Below are 23,518 nucleotides of genomic sequence, written 5' to 3'. Positions count from 1 at the left end.
CTTTACACAGTTGTTTTAATTCAAGGAAAGGTTGTGTTCGGAGGATCATATCCCAGCCGGGTTATGGAAAATCCATTCTCTGCATGGGCAGCTTCTTTGTTCATGCTGTTTACCATCTTTTTCCCTGAGCTGGATAGTAAACCAACTTCAAACCATGTTTCGACGGAATGGGAAAGGACAGCCCTTCGGCTCCCAGGTTTGTTCATTTGACAGGAGGTGCGAAGGGGCTGCATTGGCAAGCAAAACACTTGCTCACATTTTCACTCATGCTCTTGCTGTTGCGTTGTTGTTGTTGTTGTTGTTGTTACTGTTTTTATTTTACTTACCTTGAACTAAGTCCCATTAAACTGAATGTGGTGACTTTCTATAGTCATGAATAATGCCAGAGTATTAAAAATGCTTCTCATGCTCTGACCCACTTTGGTTTGGAGCCAAAAGTTTCTTCAAATGCGTTTTATGGTGAACTATCTCAGGTACAACCTCCGCCATTCGCTTTCTGAAGTTTGCCATTGTGTTCTTCTCTGTTGCAGGTTTCATGGCCTATAGAAGACATGGCTGCTCATTCCCCAAAGTCGGAGCAGGATCCATCAGAAACTGTGAATGTCTCGCTCTCAGCAGATGCTGAGGAAGAGAGTGAAGGGGAGGTCACCTTTCTGGGTAAGGTATCACAAGGGTCTGGATCCTCGAAGATGTTCTTACAATTTGGAGGCTGGTCGGTTGTGGGGCAGGTGGGGGGCGTTCCTCTTCCTTGACCAAAATTTTCAGAATGCTGTCAGGATTAAACTTCCAGAACTTGAAGACTTCCAGTTCAGTGGCAGAAAATGTGCTCTGCATCCAGAGGAGTCCGGGATCAGTCCCTGGAATTCCATTTAGGGCTGTGGGATTGACAATTTGGAGAGCTGCAAACAGTCCGTGAAGATCATCAGGAGCAGATGGCCTGATGGTATCCTCCAATCTGGCATCCTCCAGGTGTTTTGAATACAGCTCCCAGCACTGCTGCCCATCGGTCCTACTGGCTGCAGATAGACATGGACGTCCAAGACATCTGGGGGACAGCACTTCGAAGAAGACCCATAGCAGGAACATTTTCGAAAGATCCAGTTAGGCATGATACCGAGTGCATATTGTTGCCGGTGTGCATGTTGTTGTTTAACACAAACAGCATCCACTGGGGACAAGGCAGATGTCTGAATATCATACTGCAAACATACTGCAAAGGAGAAGGATCTTGGGGTTGTTGTAGATCACGAGCTGCATATGAGCCAACAATGCGATGCAGCTGCAAAAAGCCCAGATGCTATTTTGGGCTGCATCAACAGAAGCATCACTTCCAAAACACGTGAAGTACTAGTTCCCCTCTACTCGGCACTAGTCAGACCTTACCTGGAGTCCTGTGGCCAGTTCTGGGCACCTAAGTTCAAAAAAGACGCAGAAAAGCTAGGAAGGGTAGAGAGGAGGGCAATGAAGGTGATTCCGGGACTGGAGGCAAAGCCCTTTGAGGAAAGATTGGGAGAACTGGGCATGTTCAGCTTCTAGAAGAGAAGAGTGAAGGGAGATAGGATAGCACTCTAGAAGTACCTGAAAGGCTGTCACAAAGAGGAGGGACAAGATCTCTTCCATTTCAGAGTGCAGGACATGGAATAATGGACCCAAGTTAAAAGAAACCAGGTTTAGACTAGACACCAGGAAGAACTTCCTCACTGTCAGAGCAGAACGACACTCTCCTTGGCTGGAGACGTTCGAAAAGCGTCTAGACAGTCACCCGAGTGGGATGGTGTAAATTGGAGTCCTGCAGCAGCAGGGGGTGGACCCAGTGGCCTTCTGGCCTCTTCCAGCTCTACTATTCTATGATTCTGTGAGGTGTCGAAAGCAAATTAAAGCGCTTCTGACCTCGTCACGATCCCGAGGGAAATCTACGTTGGACAGAAATGCCCCCTTGGCAGCACTCAGATGGTAGCATTGAGGTTTCTTGTTCTGTTAACTGCCTGGCACAAAATTAAGGTTGATCTGGCCTATTACGTTGATAAAGCCCTGCTTTCTGTAAAGCGGAAAACTGGCAATGGAAAGTTCTCGGTTGGACTTCGCAACCAAAAGCTGTACAAGGAAATCTATAGGAACAATCAAAAACATGACAAACCAGAATGTGTTACATAATAAAAATCGACCGAATAGACCAAAACATACAAGTCAACTATATGGCTTCAAAAATTAAAAGTCAAAATACCCTACATCATTCAAATACGTAACACGAAAATGTGTTTTGTGTATAATGCTTTTATTGCATTAATATATTTCAGTTTGTTAGTTTTGGGGTGGTGGGGTTTGCTCAGTGGGACTTTGCCACATAATCAATCAATGAATTAATTATATTCTGTTTATTAAAAAATTAAAACATGAAAGGCAAACTACAGTTGTCATCATTAAACAATAAAATATAAAGCCATAATCTTTGTCGCAATGCAAATAATCATGTAGTTATGCCAGTCAGTCCTCCCATCCTTGCATTTCCATTTGATTACTTGACTTTCCATAAGATTTACAGTTTTCTATTTTTAAGGTCTTTTATGCTGTCGTAAATGTGGCATTAACTTTTATGTTGTGCAGTTACATGAAGGCAGGAGTAGGTTATACAGAATTAGGCTTAATTATAGTTCTCATAAATTCATTTTGCAGTATGCACTCTCTTCTCTGTTTAGAGGGTCTGGCTGCTTTCAGACATAACACTAAACTATGGTTTAGCATTACAAGAACACAGCTAGCCTCTGCTAAGGCTCACACACTCCCTCTTCACTCTCCTCTAGTGCAGCTTCAAGGATGGACCTGAGTACATCTGCTTCCATTTTTGCTTAACTATGTTATTCTCCCATTCTTAGACCATGGTTAGCCTTAACTACAGTTACTGAAAACAAGCCTGCTCCATGAACCATGGTTTGACATTATCTCATTTTCACTAACCATGGTTAAGATTAACCTCAATTTTTCCAGGCTTGGACAACATGGCAAGTTGAGGTTAATCAAAGATGGAAGTAGAAGCTTCAGGTCTCCTTCTCAACCGTTGAGCCAGAGGGTGAGCACCAAGCCCCACGAGACTGGGATGGGGGCTAGGTTATGGCTTCGTGTTATGTCCGTATTATAAATTCTTCCTTTGTTTCAGCAGGCAATGACCAAGCATATGAGAACGGGGAGGAGACGTTCCCATTTGAAAGACATCCGCAAGTAGGCATGAGTGGACTGTCCTTGGCCAGACTTAATGGGACATTTTTCCAAGTTTGTGGGTTGGGAGAGAGGCTTCCCAATGAGCAGAGCCAAGGAGACCAGGGAGAGAGCCGGACAGAATTTGAGGGTTTCCTTCACGCCGAAAGCTTGCGAGGATGCAGCCTTGCCGAGGGAAGTCACAAAGCAAAGAGGAAAAAGACCGGCCCCAGCTGGGGAACCGTCCTGCGTCGGAGCTTCGACTTCCCGCGGAACCAGAAGGCCCAGAAACTTTACACCTGCACCTATTGCGGGAAGGTCTCCAACAACAGTGCTCACATGATCATCCACGAGAGGACACACACGGGGGAGAAGCCGTACAAGTGCTCGGAGTGCGGCAAGTGTTTCAGCACGAACTGCAACCTGATGAAGCACATGCGCGTCCACACGGGCGAGAAGCCATACAAATGCTCCAGCTGCGGCCGGAGCTTCAGCGACAAAGCCTCACTCATCGTGCACGAGAGGACCCACACAGGGGAGAAACCCTATGAGTGCCCCATGTGTGGGAAGAGCTTCACCTCCAGCTCCAACCTCATCACCCACAAGCGGGTGCACACGGGGGAGAAGCCGTACAAGTGCTCCGAGTGCGGCCAGAGTTTTGTTCACAGGCCGCAGCTTGTCATTCACATCCGGACCCACACGGGGGAGAAGCCCTACGAGTGCCTGGAGTGCGGCAAGAGCTTCAATCAGAAAGCGGACCTCATAATACACGGGAGGACCCACACCGGGGAGAAGCCGTACGAATGCGCCGAGTGCGGGAAGAGCTTCATTTCCAGCTCCTACCTTCGCAAACATGAGAGGCTGCACACAGGGAAGAAGGCACAGCTGGGAGAAGAAACCCACAAGTGCAACTACTGCAAGAAGAGCTTCATCAGCCGGTCCAAACTTCTCATCCACGAGCGGACGCACACGGGGGAGAAGCCCTTCGAGTGCACCGAGTGCGGGAAGGGCTTCAGCACGAGCTCCAACCTGGTCAACCACAAGCGGGTGCACACGGGGGAGAAGCCGTACCAGTGCTCCGATTGCGGGCAGAAGTTCAGCACAAACTCTAACCTGGTCAATCACAAAAGGGTGCACACGGGGGAGAAGCCGTACGAATGCTCAGACTGTGGGCAGAGTTTTGGTCACAAAGCGTCCCTTCGGAGACACAAGAGAATCCACTCTAGAGATGCAACCCCTTGAGGGCTTCAGGTCTTGACAGAACGTTGTATCTTGGGAACATCCGTAGCTGCCTCACACCAGGGCAAGGCAGAGTAACGCCCTCACCAGGGAGCAGAGCCGGCGCAGAGTTTTAGGCAGAGGTCTTTCCCAGCTCTGCCTGGAGATGGCAGGGACTGAAGACGGAAGCCCTTCTGCATGCCAAGCCAGCCAGCCAAGGCCTCAAAGACCGGGCGGTAGTCCTCTCTCATAGTTGGCCCATCGCTACTGGTGTTTCGAGACATGCCGTCTCTAAGCCTGCGATCTTGCACAGCAGCGTTTCCCAACCTGGTGCCCTGTGGACGTGCAACTCTCATCATCCCTAGAAGCGATGGGAATTGCAGTCCCGTTTCTCTGGCAGGCACCTGGTTGGGGAAGGCTGCAGTACAGCATTCCTGGGGAGTAAATGGAATTGAATGCAGTGGGGCCCTGGTGGATCCTCCGGAATCTACCTACTCCGCTTTTCTGACAGCCAGCAAGATCTGCGTAAGTAGTCAGCGAGCTGCTCTCTCCTTTATGGCCTTTCTTGATACCATAAAATGGTGCCTGGAGAAGAGCAGGGTTTTCTCTCTATCCAGTTTGTTATACTAAGTACTAATTTTACATGTGTTGTGAGGATGAGGATGAAGAAGAAGAAAGCAAGAGCTGGAAGAAGAGTTTTCCCCTTTTTCCCTTCCCCTCAGCCTAGAGATAAAGTGTCACTCTCCATCTTATCAAAAACACACACAGATGGGCGAATGTTTTTTTTCCTATTGGAAAACTGAGCTTTTTCTCTGTGTCTCGGGTAGGCAAATTCAGGTATTCCGGGGCCCCTTTTCAAATCCCAAGCCACCCTTCTGCAGGCCACAATTGATCCCTCCCCCACCCCGCCCCCAAAATTGAGAAGATTTATTCCAGGAGCGAAAAAAGCAGCTTGAATCCAAATCGCCTGGCCATGATTTGATTACTCTTGTGAGTGGGGAAATACAGGCTTAGAAGAGAGCATGGCTTGCTTGTGAGACTGAGTGGAAGTGGAAACTGATCCCGGTTAAGGGAAGGAGAGAGCAGTGGATGCTTGACAGAGATGTGGACCAGGCTGAGCGAAGGTACAAGGGAAGTCGGATCTAAACACCATGTGGCTGCTTAATTTGGAAACTAAGCTGGGTTGAAGGAAGGGTTAGAGAGAGCCAGGACATAAAAAATACTTACTCTGGGAAGACTGGGGAGCATGTGTTCTGAAATCTGCTGTACATGGGATGGTATTTCTCTTCCGAGGTGTAGTTCAGGAGCAAGGAATTGGGCCTGGTTTCATGCAGACCTCTGCTGAAGTCTCCTGCCCTGCACACACCTCGCTTCTGGAATGCAGAGCCTGACCATTTATCAGCCAAGGAAATTCAGACTTCCACAAGCAAAAGGCTTCCCTCCCCAGACTAGGAAGTAGCAAAAATATGTTCCAAGTGATTTTCCTAAATCCTGGTGACTCAGATATGCTCGGAGCTTCTTCTATTTTTGTCCCAGATGGCCTTAAAATGGAAACCAGTTATGCAATGTGTCCCCTCTGCCCAAGCTTGCTCTAATGGGGACTGAGACTAGGCAGCGCCCTCTTGAGCTGTCATAAAATGAGAGTTAGAAAAATAAAATCAGAGATGGGAGAAGAACCCGATGAGGTTGACTGCAAATTCAGAGGATTGAGAACGGTTTTAAGTTGTGGAACCTTTCTTACAGTTTGTCCAAAATGCTCACATGAAGCAGTAATATTCCCCCCGCCAGCCCCCTCCTGCATTGCAACCTAGGATGAAAACCCAGGAAAGCACCCAATGGCTGGCATTTCCAAATAAAATAGTTCCTGGATTGGAGAGGTCTCCTGAGATCTTGGAGAGCAGAAGCTTGCCAGAGCAAACTCTTCTGGATTAAAGGAACGAACGCTCTACAGCACCTTCACTTGTCCATCAGAAGCCTCCACGTCTCACAATGGATGTTCCTGCAGAAACACAGAAAACTGCCTTGTCTGTTTAGTCCCCACCATGTGAAGCTGCTCGCCAGGATCTCAGGTGGAAAGGAACCTTTTGCAAGTCCAGCTGCCTGATCCTTGTTGCTGCAGATGCTCCGATTCAGGCATTTCTCCACACAAATTATGTGCTCTGTGTCCATAGTTGTGTGTGTGCTCTGCACACAGCAGTGAGCTGTGGCTCCTCACCCCACTTCCCCAGGGCTGTGTGTTCAGAAAGGCCCAGGATCAATTCCTGGAACGTCCCATCCAAAAAAATCTGGTCGCAGAGCTAGGAAAGATTTGGGAGCGCTGTAACTCCAGGCCAGCTGGGTCTAAAGTCTGACTTGGTTCCTGACAGTTGCCTTTCAAGAAGGGGAGGTGAAAATTTAGCAAACTGGGCCTGCTGGAATATCTGCATCCTGATGTTACACAGGAAGGAAGGAAGATGGAAGGTGGAGGAAGATGCTGTTCCCCCGCTTGACTGGAGAAGCCTGTGAACCGAACTGGCCCAGGATTGTGGTGTTACCACTGATTGGCCAGTGTTGGAATTCGCTTGGCTGGCATCACATGAGGAAGCTGGAAGTCTGGAGCAGATTGCATTGCCTGCTGCCCCATGAGGCATCCTTTCCTGGGTTAAGGAAACAGCTCTAGTGATTAGATGATAATTCACCAGTAGCTAGGTATGGTGATGTTCCAGAGAAGACTTGACGTAGTATTTCTAGCCAATGATTTATAATAATGTTCCTGGTTTAAAAAATAATAATTACCTGAGTTTTACCGTTCTTGTCTTGTGTTTTTCTTTCTGTCTGTTGAAATAAACTTGGTTGATTTTGTAAGATTTCTGCTGGTGTTTCCAGAAGTAATGACACACGCCAGCAACTTAGGTGGCTTGGTCCTGAAGATCCAGCCCCAGCCAGCAGGAAGTTGGGGGCAATGTAGTCAAAAAATATCTGAAAGGAGGCAGTTTTTTCCTAGATTTCATGGAGAGAGAAAGAGAGAGAGAAAATGCCCTTTATTTGTTTGATTGGTTCATCCACTGCCCTCCATATGCAGTTTGAGTGAATAAAGCTGGGCATCGAGTCAGGATCCACAGGGCTGGGTCTCTTTCTTAGGTTCCACCAACACCACCTTGATGGGTCTTTGAGTGCCTGACCAGCCACTGAGCAGATAACATCCTTGCCTAGCAGGCCCTGTCAAGCCACAGGGCTCCCTCCTGGCCTGCACAGGTCGTCTCTTCCCCTGGCTGGCATGTGAATCTGCAGCCCCTCTGACCCTTCCCTTGTGTGCTGGAATGTCATCCTATTTATTTATTTGGAATATTTTTATCCCGTCCTACACAACTGTCCCAGGATGGTTTGCAGTATAAATAAGCAATAAATACACAAGCAGTCAGAAATACAATAACAAAATGCGACTGAGAATATAATAAAACCAGATTAAAGTTATTTAAACTTTGAAAGGTTGGGCAAATTCCTATTCTGTATCACTGCCTTGGAACATGTGGGTGGACAGCCAGCCCCCCTTATATCCTGTCATCCCACTCGCGGGAGCGCCCCTGCCCAAGGCCTGGCAGAGTCGGGCACCATCTTCTCCTCCACCGCCTCACGATGTTGGTTCTGTGCAGACAAGGCCTCCGGTTGAGGCACGAGGCACACGCAGGCGGCTGGGGCAAGCAGCTGGGATGCGGAGAGAAGTCTCTCCCCCTTAGAGAAGGGCGACAGCGAACCTGCAGGGCTTTCGTTTTGCGTAGGCACCCTTCCCCATGAAGGGCTGGGGAGACCCTTCAGAGAATACACAAGATGGACGCAGGGCCTGAGGCAATCTGAGGCAACCTCTTCTGTTCCCTGTGCTATTGTCATGACTGCATTGCTCTTATAACCCGCCTTTTTTCTTTTTCTGAGGAACCCAAGGAGGCGAAGGAAGCTCCATTTTATCCTCATAACAACAGCCCTGTGAGGTGGGCTGGGCTGGGCATTTGTGACTGCCCCAGAGTGCCCCAGTTGGCTTCATGGCTGAGTGGGGACTTGAACTCAGATCTTGCAAGTCCCAGTCCTGCACTCCTGAGCACTACCCGCACTGGCTCTCAGTGTTGGCTTAGACGCTGCTTTTACTTGTGACTGCTGTGTTTTTACTTGTGGTTTTGCACGAATGTTTTGTTTTTATAAAATTGGGGGGTTTCTGCATTTATTATTGCCCAAGAGGAACCGTTGTATGTCACACCAGAACCCCTCCGCCCCCAGCTGTGCTTCAGGGCAGATCGCTGTGATTCTGTGGGTGGGAAAAATGTGGGGCTGATCTGAAGTGCCTCCCTGCCCCTCATCCCATGGCTGTTTTTTGTTAGGAAAACGGGCCACTCAATAATTTTAGGCCCTGAACTTCTTAGTCTTATGGGACCCTCCTTTGGACAGCCTTGCAGCTTCCTCAGGTTACAACACACACACATAACACTCCTGCTGCCATCCCATGCTCTAGGATGGCTTTTAACATTCTGCATATATTAGAAGCTGTATCAACTCCAGTTTGTAAAAGAAAAAACAATCTTTCTGCAAAAACAGGTCCTGCCAGACAAACCTTGTGGAATTCTACGACAAGGTTTCGAGATGGCTAGATGGAGGGGATGCAGCGGATGTGGTTTACCTGGACTTCAGCAAGGCCTTTGACAAAGTGCCCCATGATATCCTGGTGGAGAAACTGAGGAGCTTTGGGATACACCAAAGCACTGTCCGGTGGATTAGGACATGGCTGACTGACCGAAAGCAGAGGGTAACCATTAGTGGGGAATCATTGGGATGGTGGCCAGTGACAAGCGGGGTCCCCCAGGGCTCTGTCCTGGGGCCGATCCTGTTTAATCTTTTCATCAATGACATGGAAGAAGGGATGAACAGTCTGCTGATAAAATTCGCAGACGATACTAAAACTGGAGCAGTGGCCACAACTGAGGAGCAGGTACTCCAGATCCAAAAGGTTCTGGACAGACTATGGAAGTGGGCAGGAGACAACAGGATGGCGTTCAATGTGGATAAATGTAAGGTCTTGCACTTGGGGCATAGGAATGGGTGTCATAAGTACAGGTTAGGTGACAAGTGGCTGGAGAGCAGCACTTGTGAAAGGGACCTCGAAGTGCTGGTTGACTGCAGACTAAACATGAATCAGCAGTGTGACGCAGCGGTCAAGAGGGCGAACGCCACCCCTGGTTGCATAGCCAAAAGCATGGCTTCTCGATCGAGAGAGGTATCACTGTCACTCTAGATGACTCTGATGCACCCGCAACTGGAGTATTGTGCTCAGTTCTGGGCCCCTCATTACAGAAAGGATATAGCCAGGTTAGAGTCAGTGCAGCATAGGGCCACAAGGTTGGTGGCCAGTTTGCAGGGGATGGGGTATGAGGCGAGACTGGGGGAACTGGGTCTCTTCAGCCTGGAAAAGAGGAGACTCAGAGGGGATCTGTTGGCGACATACAGGTATGTGAGGGATGTCACACGGAGGTGGGTAGAGACCTGTTCCCCACTGCAGAGGAAGGCAGGACACGCTCCAACAGAGCAAAGCTCGGGGAACCCAGGTTCTATTCGGGTGCCAGGAAGGCTTTTCTGACAGTCAGGACCTCGAGGGTGAGGAATGGGCTTTCATGAGAGGTCGTTGAGGCCCCATCGGTGCAGGTGTTCAAAAATAGGCTGGACATGCACATGGTGGGCATGTCGTGTACGGGCTTCCAGTACGACAGTGGAACCAGCTGCCCAGAGAGGCGGTGGGCTCTCCCACACTAGAGAAAGTCAAGGGAAATCTGGACAGCCATCCGAGTGGGATGGTGTAAACTGGTGTCCTGCAACACCAGGGTGGTGGACCTGATGGCCTTCATGGCCCCTTCCAGCTCTACTATTCTATGATTCAATGATACGCAGGAGGGTTTGCAGATAATTCAACTGTGCTCTGCAACGCAATGGTTTTCAGGTCTCCATGCCCCTGAGACCACTGGAAGCAAACATCTGTTGACTCTCCACTTTTGAAGATATAAAATCTAGTTGTTAAATAAAAACTCTCCCCATTCCAGATGAATCAGACAGGCTCCCTGGTTGGCAGAAAACTGAACCAAGTCCATGGTTACCTGCGATTTTTGCCCACAATGAATTTGTTAGAGCCATCCTGTGGTCCATGGGAATGGAAACTGAGCAGTATACGGTTGCCCGAAAAAACCTTTCTGAGGTCAGAGACATGCTTTGACATTATGAGGATGAGATGGAGATCCAGCCCCACCTTCTCTGCACGGGCGGCCTCCAAGGTTGGAAAAACCACCTGAGGAGGAAGGAAGGGGTCACTCCATTGGGTGGCAAGGGGAGGAGACCAGAGAGGCAGACTTTTCCAGCCTTCTTCTCTCACCCTCCAAAGTATCCTTGGCCCACCCAGTGAGAATGGCCAAGACAGAAGATGGGGATGTGACAGACAGTCCTGCCTCTCCTGCCCCACCAGCTTCGGTCCCACAAGGCACAGAAATCTCGGGGGCCTCCAACTTTAGCCAATAGTTTGTAAGACAAAGAAGGTGGGCCCCCTCCCCACAGAGCCACAATTTCCGTGGGGGTAATAGGTTGGTGGAGTGGTGAAAGGAGGAGATGCAGAAGTGGGCAGAACCAGCTGTTCCCTCTTCTTCGGAGGCCAGCTGGCTGCCGAGGGAAGGAAGGAATCTTCCCAGTGGTAGGCATGGATTCCTTGCAGAGGGTTTCTGAAATCAAGTCCAGAAGTGGCTGCAGGACCACCAGTTGCTCGGCCATGATTTAAGGTGACACTGGTGATTATTTTTGGTGAAAAAGGCAAATTCTTCTGGAATGCGTACACATGGAACAGGCTGCATGGCCATCTATAACCGAACAAGGAAAGGGATAACTTTTCATACAGATTCCACAAGCTGTGGCATGCTCCTCAACCAGTTTAGCATCTTGCTTCATTTAAATCGTGCATGGAGTCACACATAAATCCACACCTAAATTTTCTTCAGCCCACCCTACCAACTCCAGGCAGTGGCTAACAACGGTTGCAAAGAAATAGGTATGAAACAAGATAATTCAAAGCAGTTTAAATTTTAAAATCATCTCAAGGCAATCCAATCACTTTAGTAATGCATATTTTAATAAGATAGGGAAAATTCATTTTTTTTTTTTTGCAGTGACTTCCCACTTTTTAATTTATAAGGAACTAACATCACATTTGAGGATTCTCGGACCAAGGGGTCCTTGGATTTTCTGGCATTAAAGGCTTGGAGGTGAGCAACCCACTTTCCAGCAACCCTGTCAGGGTTATCATTCATCTGCTGGAGCCAGAAAGGCTTTGTCTGCTCCAACAGCAATTCCAAGGATCTACACACACTTTCCAACTGTAATTGCAGGCATCAACCCTGATATTTTGCCCAGAAAAAAAGATTTATAAAGTTTCATTCCCATGTTTTATATAAACAGATTCAGTACCAGATGAGGTTCAAGCGTATCTATTGGTTGTGTCTAAACTTTTAGAAGACTTTCACTCCAAACTCTTACTTCACATGATCATCTTTAAGCTTGCGTTCACATGTCACTTTGCTCTTTATGAGAACAGAGGGATTAGAGGACATTTCCTCCCACGTTTATATGGTTTCTCTCGTGCATGAACCCTTTCATGTTTTCTACAGTCAGAGCTGGAAATGAAGCCTTTCCCACACTCACAGCACTCATAAGGCTTTTCCCCTGTATGGGTTCTCATGTGCTTGGTAAGAGAGGATCTGTGACTCAAGCTTTTTCCACACTGAGGGCATGAATATGGCTTCTCCCCAGTATGGGTTCTCTGGTGTGTAATAAGGTTTGATTTCAAATTGAAGCTTTGTCCACAGTCTGAGCATTTGTATGGTTTCTCCCCTGTGTGTGTTCGCAGGTGCTTGGTAAGAGAAGATTTATCGCTAAAACTTTTTCTGCAGCTGGGACATTCATAAGGTTTCTCACCAGTATGTATTCTCTGGTGTGTAATAAGGTTTGACTTCCAATTGAAGCTTTGCCCACAGTCTGAGCAGGTATAAGGTTTCTCCCCTGTGTGTAACCTTTTATGATTTATGAATTGATAGCTAGTGCTAAAACTTTTCCCACATTCAGAGCATTCATAGGGTTTTTGTCCAGTATGCTTTCTCCTGTGTATAACAAGGTCTCCTTTCTGGTTAAAGCTTTTTTCACAGTCTGAGCATTTATGAGGTCTTTCTCCTGTGTGGGTCCTCCTGTGTGTGAGAAGATGTGATGTTTGACTAAAGCGTTGTCCACATTCTAAACACTTATATGGTTTCTCTCCCGTGTGGATCCTCTGGTGTTTCTCAAGGATTTTCCTTTGGCTAAAGCATTGTCCACATTCCACACACTGATAAGGTTTTTCCCCTGTGTGGATTCTCACATGTGAAACAAGGTTCCCTTTCTGGCAGAAGCTTTGTCCACATTCCAAACACTTATATGGTTTCTCTCCTGTGTGTATTCTTTTGTGTTTTGTAAGGTAAGAGGTGGTGTTGAAGCTTTTCCCACACTCAGAGCACTCATACGGTTTCTCTCCAGTATGGGTTCTCTCATGTACAATAAGGTCCGCTCTCCTATTAGCAATTTTCCCACAGTATGTGCATGCATGAAGCTTTTCCCCCTTTTGCATTTTCTGATTCTTGGGATGGCCAAAGCTCTGACAGAAGTGTTTTCCACACCCTGAGTCCACCTTTATCACCTCATGCCTGTCTTGGAAGGTTCCTTTACATGAATCATTCTTGCTTTCCCCAAGAAGAATGGCATGTTCTGTGCTCATCCACTGATAGTTCTCCTGCTGAGTTTCTAGTCCTTCTGGACTTCTATAAATCTCTTCTACCTCAGAACTCCAGAAACACATCCCCTTGGCTCTTTCCAAGGATATTTCCTGGATGTCTATTTGGTCATGTCTTCCCAGTTGGTAAGCCTCCTTTGCCCTTGCCCATGTTTGGTCACAGCCTAGTGGAACAAACAGAATAATTACATAAATTAAACCTGCTAACAAATCCTGATTAAACTTTAAAAAGCAGAATATGACAGAAGCATTACAGAGGTCTGCTAGGATAACAACCAGTTCATTATCCTACTAACCTTCCACCAATGCTATTTCTTTCTCCTTTTATATTCCCACCTTCCAGTGACAAAAATCCAGCTCAGGGCAGCTAACAGTTAAAGCAAATCCTAACGATAAAACACAAATCAAGGAAAGAGCAGCCAATTAGCATGCTAAGAACTATATTAAGAGCAGGGCGATCATGACAAGCAGTGGAATAGACTGAACAAAAATCAGCCACCAAGACCTATAGAAACAGAGACAGGGAAAAGTTTTATCCTGACGCCTGAAGAATGAGCCAGGTGAATCTGGGAGGAAGACAGCATTCTGCAGATGGTATTCCACAGCAAAAAAGGACACCTCCTCACTGTTTCTGTGTTGGCTCATGGAAATCTTTAAAGTTAGTAAGCAGATGTGGTTTGGTCGTGACAGCTAGAGTCAGTGATACAACTTTGGTGCTATATTTTGCTGCTTGTTTCCATGTTGTCTTGAAACATGAAACTTGAATCTTACCATGGTTCCCATTCAAGAAGGACAGGTAGGATATACCGCAGATTAAGCCCTCTCCAAACTGATGCTTTCAAAAAAGCAGGTGGGAGATACACTGTAACCATCCAGACATTTCCTTAGCATGTTGCATTCAGATCCTTACCCAGCAAGTTGGCCTCCTCGTGACCCTCTTCCTTGACCTCCAGTGAAAGATGGTCCTTTGCAGCAACTGAATTCTGCCTTGACCTGGGGTAATCGCCGGCCACATTTGTGAGAGTCCCTGGTAGCTGAAATAGAAAACAATGCAGAAGTGGATGGGGAGGGTTTAAGGCAGGGGCCCTCAAACTTTTTCAACAGGGGACCAGTTGAAAGGCGGTATCTGTGGGTGTGGGCCGGTGAGGCAGCGGCGGGTGTGGTGGCGGTGGGCACAGGGGCGGTGGCGGTCGCCCCTGGACTCACATAATTAAATATAGATTTAAAAAGTTATCATTTTTGTTGTCTTTAATCCTTTCTTCGTCTCTCTTTCTCTTCTGCCCGCCTCTCTTCTGTTTCCCACTCCATATTCCCGCTCTGTACATGCATGCAATGGGGCGGGAGGGAGAGCTGGCACACACACAGTTGAGCTGTTGCAATTTGGGCACGTGCCAGCTCTCTCCCTGCTCAGTTTTAAAGAATGCCAGCACCGGCTCAGAGCTTTTGGACTCACTTGGAGATCGTTTTCTCCATGCCCAATTTCTGTAAAGTGATGGCTAGAAGGCACAGCATAGAAGAAACCTTTTCTCTGCCAATTTTCCTTGAGGCCTCGAGTCAGAATGCAGTGTTGATTTTACTGCTGGCTTCTTGATGTTTTAAAATATTTTAAATTGTTTGTAATGTGCTAACCTGTGTTATTTTGATATTTTAACTGTTGCATTTCAACAACAATTGGGTTATTTTGTAGTTGTTGATGTCTGGTTTTAGGGTTGTCTGGTTTTATGACTATACACTACCCTTGTGTAAATCTCTCTCTCTCTCTCTCTCTCTCTCTCTCTCACACACACACACACACACACACACTCACTCCTTGGGTACAGGGAAGGTCCTGTCACTTAAGAAAAGAATTTTTTTAAAACAACCCGGCACACAGCAGGCAAAGTGCTGTTGGAAGGATTTAAATTATTATTACATTTACATTTTTATAATCAGTTTTCATTTGAGTTTTCTTATTGAGAACCCTAGATCATATCAATGTAACGGAAACATATAAAGCCAAGGTATTACAACAGTGGACAAATGACTCATAAATCATGACTCATGACGCATTTCTATGCCACCCGTAGTTGAAGCTCTCTGGGCAGTTCGCAACGATTGAGTCACCCATCCAGATTCCAACCAGGCCTGACTCTGCTTAGCTTCCAAGATTAGGCACTTCAGGCAATATGGAAGCTATTCAGAAGCTAAAATGACTAATGCTCTAGAATTAATAAATGTAGCCTAAAGATAATCATTTCCAATGTTTATAAAAGTGTTTGCCAACTAGACAAAAGCTAAAATGCCAATTAAAAAGGAACACTCAAATGTCTTCATATTCTAGCACAGACCTCAGCTAATGGAATTGGGAAAGGAGCAACGTTTCACAAAATCTTTAATTTCCTGTTGAAAAACATGAAGTCCCTTGTCAGACCAATGGACCAGTTTGCCCCACGTTTAGCAACACAACAAGATTATCTTGTGTCAAAGAACGGTTGAACAGTCGAACAAATAACGAGGAAGGTCCTCCGTGTCATCTGGTCCACCACGACGAAAGTCTAAAGGATAAAGTATCTTACGTGCCACAAAGGACCTTTTGCACATTCTGTAAGCCACCCTGAGTAACTACTTTTTTCAGCAGAGAAAAGCAGTGTAAAAATTCCTTAAACTAATCATTCAAGCAATCACCTCTTGGGCTTCCTCCGCCTCTTGGCCACAGGAGTCCCTGAAGGGTGGGTGCTGGATTTCCAAGCTGGCTGCTGCCGCCTCCGCCTCCTCCTCCTCCACTATCTCTTCCTTCACTCCTCCGGAGGAATCCAGGGGGCTACAGGCCTCACAGAGGGGCCCGCTCCCTCTTCCAAGCTCTTGGCCGGCATCAGCTTCTCCCTTGACAGAAGCCTGGAATTCCTTTGTGTCCTCTCCCAGAAGACCAGGCCCTTGCGGGGCTCTCCTCTCTGCTTGCGAGGCCTGCACTGTCTCCAGGATCCCCTGCCTCCGAGCATCCCAGCCCCGCTCCAGCCGCCCTTCATTGGCTTCTTGCTTCATGTGTTGCGGAACTGCTTTGGTCCAAAGCTTCCCCGGGGCACCAATTTGGACCGCGTGGGGTTCTCCTCCTCCTCCTCCATCTGCCTCCTCCTCCATCTGCCTCTGCCCTGGCCCAGGCCCGGTTGGCTCCTCGTCTTCCATTTTGTACTTCTGAGTGCCGTTCTTGGGTTGGAAAAGATAAAATACATTAAAAGTGATACAGTCGCGAGCTGGTCCCTTCCTTCATTTCCTTCTGTTTATCAAGAGGGACCCTTTGAAAAGCAATTCTTCACTGAAATTTAGCAGATTACAGAACAGTGTGAACTCCAAATAGGCTTCTACTAAAATTGAAGGAGAAGCATCTGCTCACGTAGAGTCAAACCCAACCTGAAAACTTCTCCTCTGTCCCTCTCTTTCAGGAAAGCATCTGACTCCACCCTCAAGGTGGCTTTGCTGCTTGAGGGAAAGATGGTGGGAACAGCAGAGACCCTCTTACGGGGCAGCACGGCTCCTGCTGCCTCCCGACCAGGTCAAGGACTGGGCCTTGCATCTGCTCCCCCTCCCACTGTGGAAACCCTTCCAAAGCACGTGGGTTCCCACACTCTGCCAGAGAAACTTCACTGGGCAACTTTGGTTTACTGAATTCCTGCTCCGCCTCCTCCTTGGGATCAGCCAGATCCATCTGAGCAAGAAACAAGCCCACTCTCTACACAGATTTGGACAAAAATCTCTCCCCCCACAACCCCCTCACTTCCCTGCAAATGTCACGGGATACTTTATGACAACTCCATTAAGGGATGGTTTAACTGGGAGCCCTGCACTGAGCAGGGGGGTGGCCCCTCTGGCCCCTTCCAGCTCTACTATTCTAGGATTTTAAGACAGCCCCCTCAGGATTTGTTACCACAGTTATTAAATTCCTAGAGATCAGAGCAAGAGCACAAATCTGGCCAAACTGCACCTGCTCAGCATTCCAACCAAGTCCTAGATGCTTTTCTAGACAGCCGTAGTATCGTCTGCAGCTGCTCAACTGTTTGGTGGTGTTGGGGCTTAAACAGTTTTCTTCCCCACCCTAAAAAGCTGAAAAGCTCTCCCAACTTGTCGTAAAAGCTTTAAACTAAAATATGGTGACATTGTTGATACCTTCCCCTTTTGTCTTCAGCTCACTCATTACTGGAATTGCCCTTTGCCCTGTTTTCCCTGAGTTCCTCCAAAATGGCATTTGGTCCTCCAGTGCAAACGTGGTTTGTCACCTCTGATTAGAGCAACAAAAATGTGTCTGTCTGAAACCCCTAGTAAGAGAGAGGCATTCTGGGGAGAGACTCAGCTGCCTCAGTGGCCCCTCAGTCATCCTCAGAAGGGGGCGGGGCCAAGGATAAAAGAGGTGGGGCCAGTATGTTTTAGCCTGGAGCACTTGCTGCCAGTAACTAAAACCCAGGAGAGGGACCTCTACCATTGGAATGGCGGGAGAGACTGCACAAATGCTGGGAAACCAGGAAAGGATTAGTGGTAGGGACAAGGAGGGCATTTCTGTGGGGGGACCCCTTGGGGACATCAGGGGTAGACTGGGACCCCAACAGGGCCAGATTTCACTCCTGAGCTTTTATGCCCTTGTAATACACATTACCAGGTAAGGAACACTCCCACCATCTGCCCCAAAATATATTTTAGACCAGACCTGAGCAACTAGTTATTGCTTCCCTTCGGATATGGAAATGCACTTTTCTGGAAGAAAGAGGATGAAACAAAAGTCCTTTGACACGAGATTTAGTAAAGCAGGAACAGAGTAAACTGCATTTCCCAAGAGCCTGATGCATTCCCATGCTGGTTGTCTAGGAAAAGACTCTCTTTCCTGTGCACACCAAGCGGGCTGATAGAATCCACCACTTCTGCCAGCTGACTTACTCGCCTCTTCTGAATCCCTGGTCACCCGTGGCGACTAGGCGACGATAGTATCACACAAGGCAGCATGAAACATTTTCTTTCCCACCGATTTGCCTAACGCAGACTTCTCCAACCCAGCACCCTCCAGATGTGTTGGGCTAACACTCCCACGCCCCCCAACCAGCTGGCCAGAGGCCATCAGGGTTGCAGCACAGCACATCTGGAGGGCGCCCGCTTGGGGGAGAGCAATCTAGCGGATGCTGCTCCGAAGCGCACGGCAAGCGAGCCACTTGCTCCGTCTGGCCCTTTGCTTTTCTCGCCTTCCCAGCGCAGCCCGGGCGCTCTCTCTCTCTCCCCGGGCTCCTTCGCCAGGCAAAGCGTGAGCTGCCCGGATGGGGCATTTTCTTCGGGATGAAATGAGCCGCTCAGACCTGGGAGCAACGTGCAAGCCCACTGCACAAAAACGACCGATTATCGGCTTATAATTAACCTTCATCTGGAAAGCCACCAAGGCAGCGCAGAGCGGACCCAAAGAATCACGGAAGAGGAGCCGGAGGGGCCAAGGAGGCCACCGGGCGCAACCCCTTTAAAGCAAAACCCCAGCCAGGGATCTTAGCCATGCAACGCAGCTTCGGCCGCGCTGTGGCTGCCCGCTTTGCTTTCCCGCTCGCAAGTTACCTCTCCCGGCATTTGCTGCCTCTGAAAATCAGGAGCCAGAGCCTTTCCCGGCCATTTCCCCGGCCCACCGCACCCCCTTATCCTTCGCACGAGAAGGGGGAGCAGGGCAGGAAAAGGAAGTCGCCGACCCGGCTGCAAGAACCAGCTCTGCTCGCCTATCTAGGCACGCAACTTTCTCAGTTTAACCCTTCCCTTAAAAAAAGTCAGTCTCCTAAAAGCAGATGGCTTTACACTACTGCCGGTATCAGAGGCAGGATGGCTATCGACACCTGTTGCTGGGGAACATGGGTGAGCGGGTGCTGTTGTGGTCATGTGGCCACTGGCAACTGGAGGACAGGACGAGATGGAGATTGGTCCGATCCAACATGGCTGCAAGTCCAAAGCTACTAGTCCTCGTGTTACCTCCATTGCCAGAGGCAGTACACCAGTTGCTGTGGAATGTGGGTAGGAGGGTGCTATTGCATGCTTGTGCTTGATTGGCCACTGTGTGAACAGTATGTTCCACAAGATGGATTTTGGCCTGATGGATCTATAATCATTGCAATTGGCGGGAAGCAAAAGAACTTCTGAGGCCCTTGGGATGAAATTGGATGTATCTTTCACTTTCTACCTTTTACTGCAATGCTTTCACTATCTTGAACACTTGCATCTTTGGGGTACAATCCTGACGCTAAATTTGCCATCATAGACTTGCTTGCTTGGGAGGCGGTTCTGTTGAACGTGATGGGACTTACTTCTGAGTAAGGATACCGAAGCTGAGCTCCTGGATTTGCATTTGCACTGTGTGGTTGGAAGGACAGGAAAGAAATTGACCCACATGCAGTGTACTTAAATTTGTTATTGTCCATTGCTACTTTAATTAAAATGAAAGAAAGAATGAACAAACGAATGATCAGAAGGAAGTTCAGGGTCCTAGAAGTTGCCCAGTGCAGGGGGGAGAGGTCATAACTGCAGCCAACTTAGTGATGTAAGCCGCCCCGAGGCTTCGGCGAATGGGGCGGCATAAAAATGTTTTAATAAATAAATTAATAAATAAATGACAGGAGCCAAAGCATCAGAAATAGCCCTTATTTTATAGTTCGCAGAAAGATACACAGTTGTGTGAAAATAGCCTACATTATTTTCATCAGACGCACTGGGGAGCCCTTTGATGTGACATGACAAGGGCTGCTAGAAGAGGGCTGGTGCAATTGCCCCAGATCAAGCTTGGAGCCAAAAGTAAACACATTCAAGAAAGGAATTCATTCAATTCAGGAACATTTGCTGTCGCCTTCCTTCCTCCAGCAACCCCCACCCCCCCACAAAGTTCAGCAGGAACCCCTGGGAGTCACGAGTGGCTGCAGCAGAGAGGTGGGGACAAGACGCTTTCCAACTATGAAACCCAACTCCTGCCTTCATCTCAGGACCTGGGGCCGCCATCCTGTCCATTGGCCCTCTGGCCTCGGGGCACAAGCACCTGCTGCTGAAGCCTCCCCACCTGCTCATCTGCCCCCTGCCCACCTGACCCCCAGTTCCCAAAAGGCTGCCACCCACCTGCCCCCCGGAAGCCACTGATTCTCCCGGCTGCCAAGTCCCTGCTCTGCCCACTGGGCTTGGTCTCATTACCTTTCCTGGCAGAAACAGTGGTGAGCGAAAAACAAAAGGGTTGACTCTTCCATTCCTTGCTTAGACCCTACGAACCCCTGATATGGGACCCCCCCCCAACAGCAGCAACAGAAAGGTTGCCACCTCTGCCGTGGGGGCAGTGGGGAGAGCCCCACTGAACTCTCTCTCTGGGCTACTGACACGTGTGCGTTTACAAGGCAGAGTCGAGCAAGAGGATCACCTGCTCGTTCTCACATGCACGAACCCGTGGAGGTCATGCACGGAGTTCTCTCACTTGGTGCCCCCCAGGAGAGATCGGTCACATCTGGAGAACGGGCCTCCTCCACTGCAGGTCTCATCCCCTCGTGCATCTCTTTGCATTGCTCTCCAACATCTGTTTGCAGGGATGTGATGGCAAAGCGGAACAGAAGAATACAAATGAGCCGTTCGCCTCTGACTGCAGCCTTCTTTGCACTGGTATCCTCCAGACATTTTGGACTACAACTCCTAGCATTCCCCACCACTGACCATATGGTGACGGGAGTGGTTGAGCAGAGCCGGCAGGCAGGGTCCCCGTGAAAGCAGGCAGGTGGAGTGGCCAGATGGAGATGCTGCTCCCCATCTTTGGAACTCCTAGGGAAATTCGCCTGGCGCCATCTCTATTTTCCCTTCAGTACCAGGCAAAGATATATCTTTTTAGGACTTTTTAAAAATATTTAGCTTGCATGCTCTGGCCCTTTTTAGTTGCTTTTATAGATATTTAATTCATTATATTTTAATTGGTTTTAATCTGTTTTACTCTGTTAATATGTTTTATGCATTGTAAGCTGCCTAGGAAGGCCTTGGCAATTATAGATGGCCTATAAATACATGTAAATAACTAACTAACTAAATAAAATGGTCTGGGGTTAATGGGAACTGAAGCCCACCATACCTGGAGGACACCAACTTGGAGAGAGATGTTCTTCATACAAAGGATCTGTTTCTTCTCTCCACCCTGCCCTTTTCCTGACTTTCATTCAAGAGGTTCTACACACAGTTTCATTTTATCCTCACAACAACCCTGTGAGGTAGGGCAGGCCCTGTAAACTTTGTCTAACACAACTTTCCCTAGCTAGGTGCCCTCCAGATGTGAAGAACGCTCTAATTATGCTGCCTCCCTTTTCTAAAATTAAACTACCACTTTTGTTTCTGCATCTGCCCTCTTGCCCTAGTTGAGTTCTGATCAGAGGCAAAGCCAGACTTTAAACCTTGCAACAAGAGAGCATCTGTTTTGCATCTAGTGTAGTTTAATCTAAATAAACCGCATAGCACCTCTATTCCAATGCAGAAATGTTTCTTACACCTCACTAATGCCTAGAAACATCTTTATTTTTCATTCTCACCTTTCAGCCCCACATGGATGGGGCAGTAGCTTGGTGGCAGAACATGTTTTGGATGTAAAAGCCTCTAGATTCAGTCCCTGGCATCCCCAAATAGACCTCAGAAGGACCTCTGCGCTGAAACCCTGCTGAGCTGCCGCATAAGACTCCCAGCTTGAGTTGTTTAAGCATTGAAGTGTAACCAAAGCTTAATTCTAATCAGCAGTGCCCTAGAATGTCTGGCTTAAAGATTTTCCACCAATCCTTCTGTACCTGGCATTTATCAATGCCCACCCGCTGCTTTTTATTTCCTTCAGTAATGGATAGCACAGCAATATATGCCTTAAAATATCGGTTCATTCTGAGGCACAGATTTGGAAAAGGTGAACCTGGGTGTGAAAAAGGATCTCTCTCTCTCCCCGTCGGGGAATCGAACCCCGGTCTCCCGCGTGACAGGCGGGGATACTCACCACTATACTAACGAGGAGAAACTTGGATGGAGGGGCATCCAAAAAGGCCCAGATGGCTGAAACGCGCAGCTCCCCCTGCACGCTATTTAACAACAACAACAACACCTTCCCGGGGAGAAAAGCAGATCGCGGGGAACGAGAGAAGCTGCAGCGATGGATATTCCTGCCTTAGTCATCTCCATCCTGCAAGATCGCTGAATGTTGCCTAAAGCAGGATCCTGTGCATGTTCGGAGAAACAAGAGAGAGAAACAATAAAACCCTTCAACTTAAAGGGTGCAATCCAATGCATATTCGAGAGAAACGAGCCAGACAACTCCCCGCGTGACTGGCTGGGACAGGCAGGAGTTGTTGGACTGGTTTCTCTCTCAGTATGTATTGGATTGCACTCCTGAAGTTTGAGGATTTAAAGGCATGCTTTCTACCTCTTCCGACCCCCGTGCTTCCTAGTAATAAACTCGACAGCAATGGCCCATTCAGTTTGACAACTAAATTCTTCACAGCTATATAAGGGGGAATGAAACCCGCACATGAATGCATTTCTGACATGTTTATGCTTACCTTCTGAAAACTGTTGCGGCCACCAAGCTTAGAGGAGGAGTAGGCGCATATTGCTATATTTTCAAATCCAGGCATGAGAAGCCCAAAACATCTGGAGATCTCCCATCTGCCCGCCCCTGATTTACAGCTTCCAAGATCCCTTTCCCAGTTCTGTCGCAGCTCCCTACCTTTCGCAAACCATGCTATCGTGGGGGGGAAATGTTCTTTTTAGAAAGTAAGGCGGAAAGAAACTGGGTGAGACTGATGGTGTGTCTTAATACATTAAAAATTAAAATTAAATTGATTAAATAAAAAGTAGAGCACTCTTGCGTTGGCCGGGAATCGAACCCGGGTCAACTGCTTGGAAGGCAGCTATGCTAACCACTATACCACCAACGCTCACGCACAGAGTCTCTGGAGAGCATCTTTACATGCAGCCAGATTTACTCCCCACTGCGAGGACCACTGAGATGCTACTCGCGTTCTAGGTGGCGCTATTTATTTTCCTTTTTATCGTGGATTTCACAAATCGCAATGAACCATACGCAAAAATAAAAAACAGGAATAAAATAAGGTATCTTGGGAGTTACATGAAACTGGAGTGAATCTGTTTCAAGGAATATATGTACAATGCGTACCAAATATACTACTTTTCTTCGGGATCGTCATACGTGGAAGGCGGTCGAGATAGCCATGAATTTACCCGTTCAGAAATTATGCCGAAAGGACCACCTATTCAAAAGCTGAAAGCTTCATCGCGTCCTCCACCTAATTATTGGAGGAG

At 47.9% G+C, this 23,518-nt stretch overlaps 2 protein-coding genes and 2 non-coding genes across 4 annotated transcripts in view; 1 reads left to right on the top strand and 3 right to left on the bottom strand.

Annotated features, from left to right (window-relative positions):
* The window catches only part of LOC123017815, a 32,922-nt gene extending 28,488 nt beyond the window's left edge, over positions 1-4,434 (top strand). The window contains exons 7-8 of the mRNA XM_044419406.1: positions 531-657; positions 3,155-4,434. Of these exons, the coding sequence (XP_044275341.1) occupies positions 531-657; positions 3,155-4,434 (1,407 nt within the window). The remainder of the gene's footprint in view (positions 1-530; positions 658-3,154) is intronic.
* The window catches only part of LOC123017816, a 213,904-nt gene extending 195,070 nt beyond the window's left edge, over positions 1-18,834 (bottom strand). The window contains exons 1-4 of the mRNA XM_044419407.1: positions 18,782-18,834; positions 15,887-16,405; positions 14,133-14,256; positions 12,111-13,386 (exon numbers count right to left, since the gene is read on the bottom strand). Coding sequence (XP_044275342.1) covers positions 12,111-13,386; positions 14,133-14,256; positions 15,887-16,405; positions 18,782-18,793 — 1,931 coding nt within the window. The 5' untranslated portion in view covers positions 18,794-18,834. The remainder of the gene's footprint in view (positions 1-12,110; positions 13,387-14,132; positions 14,257-15,886; positions 16,406-18,781) is intronic.
* A 3,307-nt stretch (positions 18,835-22,141) lies between these two features.
* Positions 22,142-22,213, bottom strand: TRNAD-GUC. Its single transcript has one exon. It is a non-coding gene; the product is annotated as a tRNA-Asp (tRNA).
* Positions 22,214-23,061: 848 nt separating this feature from the next.
* Positions 23,062-23,133, bottom strand: TRNAG-UCC. Its single transcript has one exon. It is a non-coding gene; the product is annotated as a tRNA-Gly (tRNA).
* Positions 23,134-23,518: the final 385 nt, after the last annotated feature.

This window comes from Varanus komodoensis, unplaced genomic scaffold, assembly GCF_004798865.1.
Source record: "Varanus komodoensis strain SLA01 unplaced genomic scaffold, ASM479886v1 scaffold102, whole genome shotgun sequence".
Classification (NCBI taxonomy): Eukaryota; Metazoa; Chordata; class Lepidosauria; order Squamata; family Varanidae; genus Varanus; species Varanus komodoensis.
The sequence above is the reverse complement of the archived record's forward strand: the minus strand, read 5'-3'. Positions and strand labels throughout refer to the sequence as shown.